The sequence below is a fragment of the Micromys minutus genome (assembly GCF_963924665.1).
Source record: "Micromys minutus genome assembly, chromosome: 21".
Lineage (NCBI taxonomy): Eukaryota > Metazoa > Chordata > Mammalia > Rodentia > Muridae > Micromys > Micromys minutus.
This window is the reverse complement of record NC_137956.1, coordinates 713,190-730,181: the sequence shown is the minus strand read 5'-3', so window position 1 is coordinate 730,181 and position 16,992 is coordinate 713,190. Positions and strand designations below refer to the sequence as shown.

Sequence of the window (16,992 nt, the reverse complement as noted above, 5' to 3'; positions counted from 1 at the left end):
TCTGCCCCGCCCCCGCGGCTCCCGTAGCTCGCGCTTACTTGCCCTAGCGGCCGGGCTGCGTACTGGAGTGGCCAGAGGAGGAACCCGAAACAAGGGCTTCCCTAGCTCCTCATTGTCAGACCGTGCAAGATGCACCAGCCATTCTAGAAAACTCACTCCCGTCCCTGCATGGCTCATAGTTACCAATATTTCTTCTGTTTCTCACAAGGGAAAAATGCACCACTTTAAAAAAGCCAGGATTTAAACATAAAAATAGTAGCCCTAGTTAAAAGTTAAAATAATGGAACCATTATTAGCTGATGCAAAAATGAGAGTAGGTTTTCTGGCAATGAGTCTAGACTTACAGGTCAACTTTAGTCGTCAAGTCCCTGTGACCAGGGCCTTCTCAGTTCACCCAGTGACCTCCCTCTCAGGAGGGGACAGGCAAGCAGGCTAAATGAACGCAGCCAGGGCAAGCTCAGCCGGGCTTCTCCGGCTGCTAGTTAGTTATAAGTCATTTATCTGCCGTCATTTTTTTTCTTCCCAGCTTTTTATGAAGTGGTTTCCCGATCCCTTATCCGAAGGTTCCTTACTTTATTGCCCAAATGGAAAACAAGAAAAAGACAAATTCTGTTCTGTTTCCACGGAGCCTCTATTCTCATGGAGACAGTAATTGGTACAAAGAGGCCTTGGGATGGATGGCAACCCTTGGGGTGGGAAGGCACTCAGAAGGGGTTGACCAAACTAAATCTCATGGAGAAGGTGACACTCGAGCCATAAAACGAGCCAGGGAGCCAAACAAGCCAGACAGAAAGTGTTACTGTCCAAGAAACTGCAGGGCAGCAGACGTGGAGCATGCCAGGGGAGTGCGGCAGCCATGAGGTCAGCATGGCTGAGCAGGGAGAGGAGCCGAGAACTGGATGAAGGGAACTGTGGAGGACAGATTATGGGGAGGATAAAATGAGCCCTTGAAGGTAACCTCAAGCCAGCAGGAGCCAGACCACCAAGCACAGGGAAAGCCCTGTGAAGTTCCACTGACATCCAGGCACAGCCTCCGAGCTGCTGGCCACTGCTGAGGGGCTTCCCTGCTGCTACCAGCTTCTGAGCTGTGGCAGTGCCTAGTCCAGAATCAGGGAACACACACAAGTCCGGCCTTGGTAGCACCTTCTAATCTTTTGTGGAGTGTTCCAACTGTGATGCTGGCGTTCCCACTGGCAGGCAGAGTTCAGCAAGCACACAGCACCTTCAGGGAAGGTGGGTTAGCCACTAACTCTGCACTGACAGCAAAACTAGAGAAAACTAGGCTCTAATTTTTCATCTGTATCTGAATGAAAGAACCCTTCAATGTGGTTTCCTGCTTACTCACAAGTGCTCAAGTCAGGCCTCTTTTTTGGCTGAAAACTGCCCTAAGACCGCATCAAGCTGGAGTCAGTGGAGACCAGGGCCAGGTGTGCTTAGGTGGTGGACTCCAGAGTCCCTGGGAAAGTGAGGTGGGGTTCAGGGGACACACACCAGTGTCTGCACTAGCTGAACGTCCTGGATTCTACTATGCAGTGCTGAGCTGTGTCACAGTACTTCTCCCAGATCTGAAAAGGGAAGATCAAATGGCCCACCAAACCCTCTTACCTGCTCTCCCAATCAATGTCCAACTCATGCTTTTTGCTAAATACTGAGCCTGCCAGCCACAGCTTCATCTAGCAAAGGTCATGATCTGAAAGAGCTGGAACAAACTCACTTGTCCATGGACATCTGGGAAAAGCTTGATTTTTAAAAGTAAAGGGTTTATGTTTTCTTGAGATTAAGAGCATAAATCTGCATGTGTTTGTTAAATGAATGAGGCCAGCAATTTAGGAAATATACAAGTCTCTACAAGAGTAAATGTACACCAAGGCAAACCAGATCTCGGCCCTGAGACCCAATGGTTACTCTACAAATAAGAAACACTAGTCTTCAAGAATCAACAGGAAAACAAACAAACAAAAACCAAAAGCAGGCAGGTCTCCAGCCAGGAGGCAGCATGGTCTGCAGACCTGAGACGAGCACATTAGGCCCCGTGGGCACACCATCCTGCTAAAGCGCTCACTCTCCAGGAAGAACAAACTTGGTGTCAAAGGTCCAAGGCGTTACTTTCAATTATAATAAACAGAAGCCTGCAGACTGCACACACTCAGCTCAGAGGGAAAACACTGCTTGTCACTAGGACAAAGCCCAGATGAGTCAAAGGAACCATAACCTCATTCGCCTATTCTCTTAGCCCAGAATTACGGCCATGTCTTTGTCTAGAAGCTCCTGGTGTCCCTAGGAACTTGAATCTTTCTCTAGGGCCCAATTCCATATGAAAACTTCAATAAAATGACATCTTGGATTCTCAGCTTTATCAGGGATTGTCAGAAATCTCAGATTCAGAAAGACAAATGTAGATTTATGTTAAGGTGATTAGACACTAATGGACAGCAGAGAGATGGTGGGGAAAGGTCGAGGTCGAGGAGCAGAAGTGGAGGCAGGAGGCAGAAGGACTTCCTCTCCTGGAGGAATTGATGGAGCCGGAGAAGGATGATCTAGACCCAGGTGGATTTAATTGGATTTTTATCTCATACAGAAGGGCAGTTTGTATCTTTGTAATTTGGATGTAAGCTTATTGTGTGGGGAGTTTATGGGTTGAGAATTTAATATATAAACCTGATTGAAAGGTTACCGGGCTATGGAGTCATGTTTGTGTCAGGCAGTGGAGAAATGGAACATGCTAAGGTGGTCGTATCCACCCGGGACAGAAGCAACAGAGGCGGGTGGAGTGAACCGCCAGGGAAGGGAACTGGCTGGAGAGAGCGGCTTGTGGACCAAGTGACAGAGTCCATGTGCTCAGGGGCGTCCGGGGAGTGAGACCGCAGGGGCTGATGTAATACCGTAAGCCATCATTTTAATATTTACTACAACAGACAAACACCTGCCTTTCCACTGGTAAATTCTGGCACTTGCCTGGTACCTTATTTGAGCAGGCTGTCAGCAATAGCCTTTCCCTTGCGTCCACAGGAAGCAGCCTGTGACACTGATTAGGTGGGAGGAGAAGAGACAAGCTGCCCTCTGACCTCCAACTCTTTCTGGTACACTGCAGCGGGAGCGCCTCTGTCCCCAGCGTGCTCAGCTGACATTCTTGCACAGATAACCGCAAGGGCAGTGTTACCAAGTGGGGCTCTTTCTTAGTCCTCATCCGCACACTAGCCTTCTATGAATGCACACAGCCACTTATCCATGTGTGCTGAAGCCCTGCACGTACACAGCTATCCCTTCTGAACCACTGTCCCCTCGTTGTCCTTTGCTGCCATCATGGCTCAACCTGTCTTCTTTACCACATGGCACTGGCACAGAGGTGCTGCCTCACACCAGGTATGCTGAGGCTTTGAGCAGGAGTGTGATGCCAAAGGCTCTGCTTTGGGGTGAGGGAACAAACGGAGAGACCCAGGATGCCAGGACAAAGGGGAGGCACAAAAAGCCCTGCTTCTCCCACCACGTGATCCTGTGATCCTTGTTAGGTGTCTTTTTCAGATGAAATCTGTCCCCAGTTTCTGAATGGCTCAAAAGGCAGAGACACTGGCAGGCAGACAGCAGAGCTCATCCGAATGGGTGCAGATCTGCTTCTACTCCCAGCCCGAGGCCCCCGGACCAACAACCGCAGCCCCCAATCTGATTCCTGCATCGGCTTTATTTCTCTGCATAAGGAACCCTGCACAGGCGAATCAAACTAAAACAAAATAAATATATGAATATTCATGTAAAACTGTCCTTTCTAATGAACAATTATACACAATGTACAATTTCATGTTCACTGGGTGGGCTTACAAAAATGTATCATTCTCAACTAAAATTGCACCAAAATGGCTCCATGCAAACTTATCCAAAGTGACCAAACATACAGAGGAAAACTTGACTGAGCAGTTTGTCTCTGCTTTTTGTTTTGTACAATCACAGAAAAATAAAACCATCTAATTTGTTTCATTTGAAGTAACTAAGTGTGGCCACCGTTTATGTCAGCTTATGTTTCTAAAACATCTATGTAGTTACCATAAAAGTCTATCAACGTGAACTCTGAAGCGCACTACTGGGAAGGCGGCGACTGCACCCTCGCAGTCAGTAGTCAGTGTCAGAGCCCTCCGTGTTGTCCACGTTTCTGGAGAGCATGTAGTTGTCCATGTCGATTGAACGGCAATTGTTAATGGCATATCGCAGACGCTCCGCCATGACCAGCTGGCTGGAATAGGGGGGCAGCCGCAGTTGGAAGAAGCAGGTCTGTGAGGTAGGCAGACTGTCATAAGGCTGTGGAGAGACAGAGAGCCATTACCAAGAGCACTGCCAACCCAGGGAGTGTGGGGCTACTCACTACCCCACCCTCAGACAGTAGAGAGCTTCTTGCTGGCTTCTGGTTGATTTGCATGGAAGCAGAGAGTCTGGGCACAAAGTGCACAGGACCCAGTGTCGTGGCCCCAGACACTTTTAGTGGGCCTCCTCCCCACTCCCTCCAATAGCCTGTAGGAAAGCAGCAAGCCCTGACAGTGACTTCAGAGGACACCACCCAGACCTTGGCAGAGAGTAAGAGAAAGTCAGAGCTAGCTCCCTCCGCAGAGCAAGGTCATGTGGGGATCCCCACAGAGAGTGAGGCTGCCCCATCTCCGCTGCAGTGTGGTCTAAAGCACCTCACTGTTGCTTACAGCTGGTGAGGACAAAGCAGGGAAACCCAGGGTGTGCACTTAACTAACCATCACCAGGAATGTGTTTATAAAGTTGGATTTTCTTTCTTTCTTTTTTTCCCAGACAGGGTTTCTCTGTATAGCTTTGGCTGTCCTGGAGTTTGCTCTGTAGACCAGGATGCATGGCCTCAAACTCACCAAGATGTACCTTCCTCTGGCTCCTCAGTGCTGGGATTAAAGGTGTATCCCACCACTGCCTAGCTTGGAAAGATTTTTTTTTAATTTTAAAAAAGCCTCTGGTCCCTTTAAACACAGGGTCTCACTATATAACTCTGGCTGGCTTGGTACTCAATATACAAACCAGGCTGGCCTTGAACTCACAAAGATGTACCTGCCTCTGCCTCCCAAGTACTGAGAGTATGCCCCTACACTTGGCTTTAAAGAAGAATTTTAAAAGTACGAAATTGAAAATGGCTTCTGTCTGAGAGCAGATTATATATCTTCTCTGACCCTCCTTGCTAACAACCATTTTCCAAACTATTTGCAAGAACAGTAATGATATTATGGTTTTTAAAAAAGATTATTTATATTATGTATGTGAGTATAGTCATTGTCTTCAGACACACCCGAAGAAGGCATCGGAGCTCATTACAGATGGCTGTGAGCCACCATGTCGTTGCTGGGACTTGAACTCAGGACCTCTGGAAGAGCAGCCAGTGCTCTTGAACCTCTGAACCGTCTTTCTAGCCCTGTTTTTTATTTTTAGATAGTGAATATGCTTGGCCCAGGGAGTGGCACTATTGGAGCTGTGGCCTTGTTAGAGAAGTGTGACACGGTGAGAGTGGGCAGTGAGATTCTTTTCCTAACCACATGGGAGCCAGTGTTCTGCTAGCAGCCTTCAGATAAAGATGGAGAACTCCTCCTGTACCAGGCCTGTCTGGACACTGCCATGCTCCCATCTTGATGATACTGGACTGAACCTCTGAACCTGTAAACCAGCCCCAATTAAATGTTGTCCTTATAAGAGTTGCCTTGGTCATGGTGTCTGCTCACAGTGTAAAACCCTAAGACACGCAGGGTATGTTATTTGCTCAGGCTGGACCTAACTTGAACTCCTCCTTAGGTAGTAGGCTCACAGTGTGTACCACAGCTGGCTACACAGTACTTAATAGTAAATGTCTCTCTGCAGTGTTCCCACTGGTTATGTCCTAGCCCCACCCTCCCTAGTTTGGCTTTCTTTGAATCAGTGCTCTTCCTCAGAGCCCCTGGAAAACCTGGGCTGCATTTCAATGGTGGCATCTGCATCCTCTGAGGGAGAGGCTCATTAGCCTCTGTGTGTGAGAGCCACTGCTTACAGAGAAATGGGCAGAAAAGCTGAGGACATAGATGGCTCAGATTACCTAAATGTGGATACCAGAGAAGTGATCTAGGAGCCATAAAGGAAGACACCCCCCCAGTGGTCAGTTTACTGAGGCAGGAGATTAGCAGATTAACTCCTGGGGGTGACAGGGCAGCCTGGGGTACACTCAAGGCAAGGATCACTTCCAGGACTAAATAGAAGGGAGCTATTACCCCTTTCCCACCACACCCTGCAACAACAAAACAGCTTATAGCCTTTGGCTAGTCATGCAGCAAAGGTGAGGAAAGGCTCTTTTCATAACATCCCCGAGCACAGCAGTCCCAGTGAACCCAGGCCCTAGCCAGGAGCAGGGCTCCAGCTGGAGGCGGCAGGAGGCATACCAGATATTTATATATGATTCATAATGACAGCAAAATTACAGTTACAAAGTAGCAATGAAAAAATTTTATGCTTGGGGTAACCACAACATAAAGAACTGTATTAAAGGGTCACAGCATTAGGAGGGTTGAGAACCACTGCTTTACAGCAACCTCCAGGAGCAGCTAAAGACTGAAGAACACAGGGCAGACGCTGAAACTGAGGAAAGTGTGGGGGTGGTAGCTTTCTTCCCTTCCCCTTTCCCATCAAACACCACGCACCTGCTGGGAGGACTGCCCACACGCAAGGAAGGGGAGGGGCTATGGCTGAGTAAAGAGGGGGACCAAGATGAGCTAAGAGTTGTGCTAGAGCATGGAGGCCCCAAGGAAATCAGGCAGAAAGCACAGGAAAGAATCCCAGAGGACTTTGTGCTGGAGAGACAGGCAGAAGCCTGACTGTGGAGAGGACTAGCAGCATTTGCCCTAGGGTCTGTCAGGATTCCTGACAGGTCTCTGAGGAGAGCGGCTAGTAGAGCCGGCTCTGGACTGCAGTGTGCCTCAGACCTCAGACTCTCTCTCAGCTTGTCTATTCCTGGTCTGCTAAGGCCTCTACCCTGTGCACTCCCATGGTGGCACACACCTGCTGCCCACATCTCCTGGTTCCTGCACAGCAGGTGTGCAAACAGGACTGGAGCCTGGCACACAAGCACACGTGGAAAGGCACAGGGCCTGAGGTGGGGAGGCACGAGGGCAGGGAGGGGCTGTGGCAGCATGCTCTCCACACCTCGGGGAAACTCAAGTTTTCTGCTCAACGGTTTTAGATTTGGACAATCTAAAAGCTAAAACATGAATGGGCAGACTGTGTGGAGGTCTAAATTTTGGTTCCTTGGCAGTCAAGTAACAGAGAAGAAAACAAAAAACTTTAACCAAGGGAGGAAAACTACCTACTTACCCTATCGACCTTCATGATTTGAAACCTCTGGGAAATGTCGGCGGTGTTGGCTGGCAGGCGGGAGCGCCCAGACACGAAGCGCATGAAGAGCACTCGCTCCTCGTTGGAGAACTCTTCCAGTGTGCGCCAGAGCCACTGCACCAGCTGGTGCTGCTCGTCCACCTCACGGTAGCGCACCACCTTCTTCAGGACATCCACACAGATCTCAGGCATCCCACACACCATCTGTTCCAGCTGTTTGGCCGTGAGGAGGGACAGCAATGGTACAGGGACAATCCAGGACATCCCTTCTCGAATTGCAGCCACCTGTGCCCATCAGAATAGTTTGTTTAACACACACTTGGTGTAGTGGACACACACTCATCATGACCATTGTCCATTCCAGGCCTGAGGTCTGCAGCCAGGGCCACCTTGTCTGAGCCCTACCCTGCTCTGGGACTCTCACACTCCCAGTCTCAAGTCTCAGTAGCTACCCCTACCCCCTCACGTTTCTAGCCATATGTAGCTGTGTGCTGTGTAAAGTGTGCTGTGCTGCTGGTCCGTGTCCTCATCCACATAAGCAGCTCTTGAGGACTGGTATGGTATAGATGGCTATCCTTGTCAAAACTGTGTCCATTGCAAAACAATTTTTGAAAAGCACAAAGAATGTACAATAGGAAGTCAATAAAGGCAAAAACATTTAGTCAGAGCACCTGGGATGCACCACTTACAATCATTGTAATTTTCTCACGTGAACAATGAGGTAACCACTGTTCACTACGATGACAAGTTCACTGGGTGTTATCTCCATGACCCAGGAAAGGTCCTGGGGTTGTATAACTCATGCTCTGATTACTGTCCTGGGCTGAGGGACTGCCCATAGCATTAAGGTATTAAGGGGCATATTCATGCTATAGAGTGTCAAAACCAAGCACGGCCAGTAAAACAGAAACAAAAACTGTTTGGACGCAGTATGATGCTAAGGTGTAAGGCTGGCTGCTTTGAGGTAGCAAGGAAATGACTGGGGACAATCACAGGAAGAGCACTCAATTCTACAAGATGAGGTGGAAGTGGAAACAAAGGGACAGTTCACTGAGAGGAACAAGGACAGCAAACAGTTAGAGCTCAGAGGAATGGCCAGCAAAACCAGGCTGCAGTGAAGCCTGGCTCTGGATCTTGGGTCTGTGGTAGGTATATTCTTATTTTCTATAGGTTGGTTCTGTGCTTCTGTGAGTGGCTGATAATAACCCTTATTTCCCAGAGCACCCAAAGGAACACACTAAACACAGCGAGACCTGGCACTTGGCAGAACACTACACTTTGAAGATTGTGAATATTCATCACGGCTGAGGGCACATAGTGGTATTACATTTGTTTTGCATGGCATGATCTTAATCTTCAGCCTCTCTCTCCCCCTTTCTCTCTCTCTCTCTCTCTCTCTCTCTCTCTCTCTCTCTCTCTCTCTCTCTCTCTCTCTTTCTCTTTGTCCTCACTCCATCATGAACTAGAGATAAACCCTGAACCTTAGTCCTATAAACACTGTCACTGACTGAACCTACCTTTGTTAAACTAAAGAAAAGTTTAATAACTGAGCTGGTCCCAAAGCCAAACTCAAAGAAGGAACCAGGGAGTGAGGAATCTGGAACTTGAAAGAACTGAACTTAGACAGTCTCAGAGCCTGGATGCAGAGTTAAAAAGGACCCAATCTAACCTAAAAAAACAAAACACTGAAACTATTATTCATTTTATGGAAAGAACCAACTTTGGACACATCAGTTCCTAAGGTCACTTATTCTTACCCCATCATTAATTCAACGCTTACTCATGCTTCAGCACAGACCGAGGAGAGCACAGATGACTGAGGACACAGACCTCAGTGCCCTTGGGCCGCCACATGCACCACATATGAGACAAGGGGTGATTTCACAGTAAGGCAGGACTGTGGAGGAAGCACACTCCTAGCTGTGTGTGGCTCGAGGGTCTGCATCAGGAGCAGGAAAGAGGCTCTCGTGAGGCTGTAAGACCGAGTGTTTAGGGCTGGCGTGGGCACTGTGTGTGGAAGCAGTTAGAAGACATAGGCCAGACAGATGTGTGAGGAGGAGTGAGGAGACAGCCTCACACAACAACGGCCAACTCGGGGCTGATTTAAGGATGTGGGTGGTAAGACATAGCTAAGAAGTCTCTAATAAGGTCTGAAATAGGGACGCAAGTGAGTCTGTGCATGGACGGCAACTGATGCCCAGGTCTGGAAGTAAGTGAGCTCTTGTCTGGACAAATTAAAGCATTCTAGGCCACTTCCTACACCGTGGCATTTCACCTTACCTGCCGGTCCATCTCGTGAAGTCGATACTCAATGGCCCTCTCCACATACTCCTTCCTATTGGAAAATGTGAGTGGGATACTATTTCCTCCAGGGATTATGGGAACCATTTTACCATCAGCACTCTGGCCCACAAAAGAATCAAGAGGAATCATCTAAAAAAAGAAAAATAAACTTTAATACACAGTAAGGAGGATAACAAAAAGCTTGTCTCATATATAAGACAGTAATAAAGTCAAGGCTTTAGTTCTATAAATGAGGCAGGCCTGGCAGGTGTGCTCAAGACCAGGGACTGACCTGTCTGCTACAGGTAAAAAAGGCACATCTTTGTCCCAGACCAGGACTGTTGTGCTCTGGCTACCTAGGCCTCTCTCCCCACTTGTGCCCCTGATTGTCCACTCTGATGGGCAGAGAAATTGTTAAAGTACAAGACACAAAAGCTGGGGGCTGGAGCCAGCTCCACATATTAGTGGCTCCCTGGACCACTAAGACTGAGCTACCAGGGTAGCTTGGCCCAGACATGCCAAGGTCGGGCCAACAACATCTGACTCTACACAGAAAACTTCTGATCGGAGAACACAGGAAGTCAGCAGTTACAGAAGCCCAGATGTACCAGGGTTTACCTCATGGAAACTCTCTTCAGTAATGCCACTGTCTTCAATGTGAAGGATGCTGTTAAGGGTCTGCACATAAAGCAGATCCACTTCCTCCAGGTCCTCCAAGGTAAGCGGGACACAGCACAGCTGTTTCCATACCAGAGGGGCCAAGTGAAGGTCCAGAGGCTTCTTTGTACGAATGGCAACCCCCATTAAAATTCCTAAGAACTTAAACTGCATTAAATGTTCCTCAAGGCAGGCAGAGGGATTAAAAAGGAACCTGTGAAAAAAAAAAAGCAACTCTTTCAGCGGAGGACTCCTCCCATTAGAAACAATTCCCCACAGGAGAGCATCACATTAGATCTATGCAGTTATTAAGTACATGTGGCTACTTCATTAAAGTTTAAGCCCCCCACTGCCCCTCCTTTGGCTTCATGGGCTAGAAATGTAAGCATGTCCTGTCAGGCCCAGCTTAAGCTCAGCTCACCAGACTACACAGGACTGTGGCTTTGGGCAGCACAGGGGCAACATTCTGAATCAGCCCCACCCCCACCCCGTGTGAGACAGAGATTGAGAGCAAACTATGCAAACAGACCTGACCTCAGACTCACAGTGATCAGCCTGCCTGCTGCTGCTCCTGAGTGCTAGGGTTAAAGGTGTGAGCCCAATACCTGCCTTTTACCTTTTTTTTTTTTTTTTTTTTTTTTTGAGACTGAATCTCTTGTGAAGCTCACTTGGTTTTGGCTAGGTTAGCCAGCCAGTGAGCTCTCAGAATCTGCCTGTCTCAGTTCCAGGCACAGTCATACCCAGGTTTTATGTGCCTGGGATTAGAACTCAGGTGCTCTTGTTTTCAAGTGTTCTTACTTACTGAGTCATCTCTGCAGCTCATATTTTGTTTCTGTTTTTTAAGATAGAGCCTTACTACAAAGCTCAGGCTAGTGTCAGACTCACGATCCTCTTGTCTCTACTTCTCAAATGCTAGGGTTAGGAGCATGAGCCCACACACCCAGCTATGCTTAGAAAAACATCAAGAGCAAGTAAATGGCCGACTAGCCTCCTGCTCAAGAATGCTCCACATTCTGTAATCATTTTGCTTTTAACTTCTAAGTCTTTAGAGCAAGATCAAAAATTTTAATTGCAAATACAAGGACACCAGTAGACTGTGAACAACCAGTTTCATGACATGGTATTCAGCACAGCACCCTAAATGAATCATGGTACAAAGAAGCTTCACAGCCGGAGAAACATAAGGCAGCCAAGGCTCAGAAGCCACTCTGAGTTTCCTCTTCCCTCTGGATTATCGTCAATCTGTCACTTAGTACTGAGTGAGGATAGCAACGGCTGTCTCTCACCGTGACAGGGGTGACAGGTGCATTGCCTTGAAGTGATAATAAGGATTTAGTGGGGAACATGTACGAAGCACTGAGAACAGGAAGCATTCAGTAGGTGACTGTGGTTAAGACATCTGGGAGACACGCCTGTTTTACCTGTCTCTATTGTAACCGACTTCTGCAGCAGCATTAGGAGAGGGTATGAGAAGGTCAACTATACCAGTCTCCAGTTCCTGCAGAGAAAGTGTTTAGTTGAGAGTTGACAAGCAAATGCATCAAGAGATCAAACTACATTAAAAATAATACTGGCAAGGGAACATCTTGAGGAATTTATAATGCTATACTTCAGTAACTTCTAAGTTTAGTTGTTTTTGTGATTTCAAGTTAAAGTGAAATATGAAGTCTTCTGTGTGAGAAATCTGAAGAATGAAGAGCCAGAATTCGAGGTCACTAGTGAGCAGCTGGGGAGTTATGTACAGGGAGCGCTGAAATTCCAAACTGACTCAGCAGTGACAGCCGAGTGTTACTCAAGCCACAGGGTTCAGCAGACAAAGTAGAAGGAACAAGACTAATCTTCAAGCATCTGCCAGTATGGCTTCTAAAATCAGAAATGGTCCAAACTTAAAAAAAAAATAGTTTTAATTTCAAAAAACTTATTTACTTGTACGGGTATTCTGTGTGCATTTTGTCTGTGTACTGCACATGAGCAGTGTCCTTGAAAGCCAGATGAAGGCATCGAACTCTCTGAGCCAAGAGTCGGGGCTGAAATTTGGGAATTCTGGAAGAGCTTAGTGCTTCTATTCACTGCAGTCTCTTCGGCCCAGTTTAAACTCCTTAACATTCATTTTTTCTATTCTTCTGGAGCCCGGTGGACCCACTGTGCTCTAGAGCACACAGTGGTCCTTCATCTGTCTCCTCCATGAATGTGTTCACATATCATCACTGTTTCTTCTAGTGCAGCATAAGTAACAGTAATCAGTGACACCTACGTCACTGACCTTCATGTGCTGAGGCATTTTCCAAACTCACGGAAATTCTCTCTGTAGCACTAGAAGCACAAGACCCAGAGATGCTCCCAGGTCACACTGACGCGACCCAGAGATGACCCCGTGCAGCATGTACCAGCACTGGCAACAGTCAACACTATTCACAGAGCTCAGGAGGGACACGGCACGCAGGTACCTGGCACATCTCTGTGATGGTGTCATCAAACACGCCTCCAGCGTCATCGGCTCCTTCTCCAACCAGCTTAACCTTCCATGCACGGGAGGGCAGACGGAGGTCTGATGCATTTAGTTTTACCACTTGTCTTGCTATTTGAACAAAAATGGGCTTACACTTTCGTCCTCTAAAAAAAGAAAAAAGAAAAGAAATAAAGGAAAACTACCACCACCAACAAAACATCAGGAGTGACATAACACAATCTTCACCTCCACAGATCACCACAAAGATCCTTGATGGCATTTTCCTATCAGTGAACAGACACGGGGACTGTGTGTGAGTGCTGTCACTATCTTTTGCACGGGCACACAGAGATGAGTTAGCAGTAATATTCTAAACAATTCTAGCTACTGAGTGAAACATACATGACCTACCTGGTTGATATTCTCTTTACAGTAATCTGTGGCCCATAATTTTTGCCTTGGACCATGGTTTTCCCTATGGAGCGTACCATGGGGAGCGTGTACACTCTTGGAGCTAACAGAGGCCGAAGCTGTCCCTGTACAATGCCCCATGTTCCAGCATTGTAATGAGATGTGCTGTTCTGTAAACAACATAAGGAGATCAAAGATGGCATAATACAGGACTTAAAAGAAATAGAACTTTAAGATATAATTTCTTTCTACATAGAACTGAATATCAGTTGCAATTAGTTAACTTAAAAAAATACTGATAAAATGTGGTTACCATATTTTTTTTAAGTCTTAAAAAATACAAAAAAAGGAGAAATACAGATGTGGTATCCGATCAACCATTATCCATCCACACAGAGATAACACCAGTGACAGCATGCGTTGCTTTTCAGTTTGGGTGTGTACACGTAAATTCTCAACACTGGGAAAATGTACTATTTAGATATTTCTCACATGGCTTTGTATCAGACATTTCTCAATTAACTAGAGCCTGCTGACAGTCTAGCTCCACAGAGCACCCTCCCACCTGTCTGATGCCTCGTCTAAAACAAATGTCACATCTATCCCTTCCTCTCATAAATGGTGATCTGAAGGTTCTTACTCATATAAACAGGTACACATTTTGGCAGACATGCTTACTTATTAAATAACCACTTTCTTCGTAAATGTGGGACTGATCTATAAGACAGACAAAATAGCCCTATTTCCTTTATTTCCCCAACTTTCCTTTACTAGATTAAGAATGCTCCTTTGTGAGGAGAAAGAAGTCTTTTAAACATCTCAGCTGACTTGATTCTTTAGCACCCTGCTCTATGGTACTACTAGCACTGTGAACTTATTTTTTTCCCTTTCTTTTTCCAGGACTGGGGTGGGACCCAGATACTTTGTGTAGGCTAGGAGAACCTTTCCCATCTGGCCACACGCCATCCACTTAATATCACGTATCAAACGGGGCAGGAGCTATGAGATGCTTGGTCACCCATGCTTCCTCCAGTTCTGAACTAATTAAAGCACTCTGTGTTCACATGTTCCCACATCAGCAACACAATGGAGTTACAACTGGTGACCTCTTCCTGAGACAGTGAACACAGCACATTGCCACCATGAGAGGATGTTTCAAAGGCAGAAAGTCTCTGGAACCTGCTAGTACACCATGGGTGCCACGTCCCCGTCTAGCACGTTACCTGGTTGTTGGGGCTGAGATTCAGCAGCCTCCAGGACGAGTACATGAGGTCAGAGAAGTGGTAAAGCAGCCGCAGCCTGGCCCGCACAGTGTGGATGCTCACCTCCCTCAGTGCCCCATACTGCGGGGGTACAGCATCAGGCAGGCCCAGCTGGAGAGGCACTGACACACCTGCCCAAAGCAAATGCAATGCTTCAATTCTGAGTATTTTGAAAACTTTAACAGGGAAATAAGATAATCACTCAATGGACACCCAATCTAACCATTTTCATTTTACTTAATATTTTGCTATATATACTGTTCTATATCAATTCTTCTACCCATTAATTCATCTTATTTTATTTTGTTTTATTTTTTGGATGCTTCAGTATTTGTGATGGTTTGAATGAGAATGACCCTCAAGGACTCACAGATTTAAATATTTGCTCACCAGGGAGTGGTACTATTTGAAGGGATTAGCAGGTGTGGTCTTGTTGGATAGAGCATCACTGGAGGGGGGGGTGGGGGGATGGGGGGCGGTCATCTTTGTGGTTTCACAAAGCCCATTCCAATCCCAGAGTCTCTCTTCCTGCTGCCTACAGATGCAGATGCAGAACTCTCAGCTACTCCCTCCAGTCCCTGTCTGCCTGTGTGCTGCCATGATAATGAACTAAACTTCTGAAAGTATAAGTAAGCCACAATTCAACGTTTTCTTTTATAAAAGATGCCATGGTCTTGGTATCTTTTTATAGCAATAAAACACTGACTAGTTTTTACAGAGAGTACTAGTCTTTAACATTTAAAAGAACAAGTATCGTAAGCCTAGCAGTGGTGCTGTAGGCCTATAGTTCCTGCAGAAGTTCAAGACCATCCTCAGCTATATGTTAAGTTTAAGACCAGCCTGGCTTACATGAGACCATCCTAAAAATTCAAAACAATGAAACAAAACAAACACACACAAAATTAAAACAACACAAAAACCCTCCCAAAACAGAAAACACAGGAAAATTGGTCTTTTCTTCTTTAATTATTTCTGTTTGAATAAAGAGACAAAAACAGTTGGGGCAGGGGGCAAATTCTTCCTTTTCTACTAATAATTACCAATCTCATATTAACGCATGATGCAAATGAGACCAAGTATTCGTCTCCTTCATGACAATTAGTCCTTAAGAAAAAAAATCTCTCTGAGGAGTCTTCCCAAGGACTTGCTGTGAAGTAGGGAGGTAAGAAAAATGGAAGGAATCTCTAAATACTCAGTCACACATGGATCCAGAAACTCTAAGACCTTAGACAGGACACCAGAGGGCTTGGACAAGCAGTAACACAAAAATGGGAATGCTACAGTTGAGGGAAATGAAAGACAGAGCCAGTCAGAGGGCCTTATTAAAGGAGACAGTTATGCATGTTTTTGTGTATGCATGCATGTGTAAGTGGTCATTCCTCAGGATGACCATCCACCTTGTGTTTGGAGACAGGGTCTTCTTCCATTGGTCTGGAACTTGTTGATCAGGCCAGGCTGGCTAGCCAGTGAGCCCCAGGGTTTGCTCGCCTCTGCCTCCTCAGCATTGGGATTACAAATTTGTGCTAACACTCTTGGCTTCTTTGTGGATGTTTGGACTCAGATCCTGGTGGTATTTTGCTGACTAAGCTCTTTTGTCAGTCTTGCCTTATATTTTCAAGTCTTTTTTATAAAATGACTACATTGATTTTGTAATATTTTTTAAAAAATTAAAACTAGAAGCAGCCACTATTCATATTCTATGATAGAATAAAATGGCAGTAACTAGACTTGTATTGAGTCACTGAGTAAACATCTTGTTTCAAATGGCTACCAGAGTGAGGAATATGATACCTCAGAGCTTTTATTTTACTTCATTAGGTTTTTAACACAGGGTTTTCCTATGTGGGCATGGCTGTCCTGGAACTTTTTCTGTAGACCAGGCTAGCCTCGACTCTGCCTCCTCAGTATCTCTGTAATTGTAAGCCTTATTAAGCAGTCGTCACTTTTTTTTTTTTTTTTTTTTTTTTTTGGTGTTTTTTGAGACAGGGTTTTCTGTCTGTCCTGGAACTTTCTTTGCAGATGAGGCTGGGCTGGAGTTTACACTGATCCCTTTGCCTCTGCCTCCCAAGTGCTGGAATTAAACTGGATCACCATGGCCAGTTTTGTTTGTTACCCTTTTATCTATACAAGTATTTTTATACTTATCTAAATATGTATACTTAGTAGATGCTCTAATTTAATTAACTTATTTGTCTAAAAAAAGATGCTGTGTTCTTTGGAGACTGGAGAGGAAGAAAGCGGGCATGAAGCCTGGTTATACACTGAAGTCTGCAGAAGAAATGCCTGACATGAAATATTTATGGTGCTTGTAGCAAACAGAGTACTCCCGAAGTCCTGACGGTTTTAGACAGTCTGGGTGCAGTCAGAACTTCAGGCAGAAGAACAGCTAGAAGAGTACAGTGGTCTGTCCCTCACCTGGTGCTCTCGGTGGGACAGGCGGGGCTGTCCACGCAGCACTGTGGCAGCGGCCAGCAGAAATCTGACGGAGGTTTTTCCCTTGCAGGACTGTTACCAGGGTTGGTTCACGCACATGGTTGGTGTGGCCTAGGCCAAGCTAATAATAAAAAAGCAAATGCACAG

At 46.3% G+C, this 16,992-nt stretch overlaps 1 protein-coding gene across 1 annotated transcript in view; it reads right to left on the bottom strand.

Annotated features, from left to right (window-relative positions):
* Positions 1 to 3,428: 3,428 nt before the first annotated feature.
* HERC1 (HECT and RLD domain containing E3 ubiquitin protein ligase family member 1) overlaps positions 3,429 to 16,992 on the bottom strand; it is a 146,045-nt gene continuing 132,481 nt past the window's right edge. Inside the window, exons 70-78 of the mRNA XM_080934559.1 lie at positions 16,828 to 16,966; positions 14,374 to 14,543; positions 13,151 to 13,320; positions 12,738 to 12,903; positions 11,712 to 11,788; positions 10,252 to 10,504; positions 9,631 to 9,783; positions 7,330 to 7,635; positions 3,429 to 4,290 (exon numbers count right to left, since the gene is read on the bottom strand). Coding sequence (XP_080790685.1) covers positions 4,105 to 4,290; positions 7,330 to 7,635; positions 9,631 to 9,783; positions 10,252 to 10,504; positions 11,712 to 11,788; positions 12,738 to 12,903; positions 13,151 to 13,320; positions 14,374 to 14,543; positions 16,828 to 16,966 — 1,620 coding nt within the window. The 3' untranslated portion in view covers positions 3,429 to 4,104. The remainder of the gene's footprint in view (positions 4,291 to 7,329; positions 7,636 to 9,630; positions 9,784 to 10,251; positions 10,505 to 11,711; positions 11,789 to 12,737; positions 12,904 to 13,150; positions 13,321 to 14,373; positions 14,544 to 16,827; positions 16,967 to 16,992) is intronic.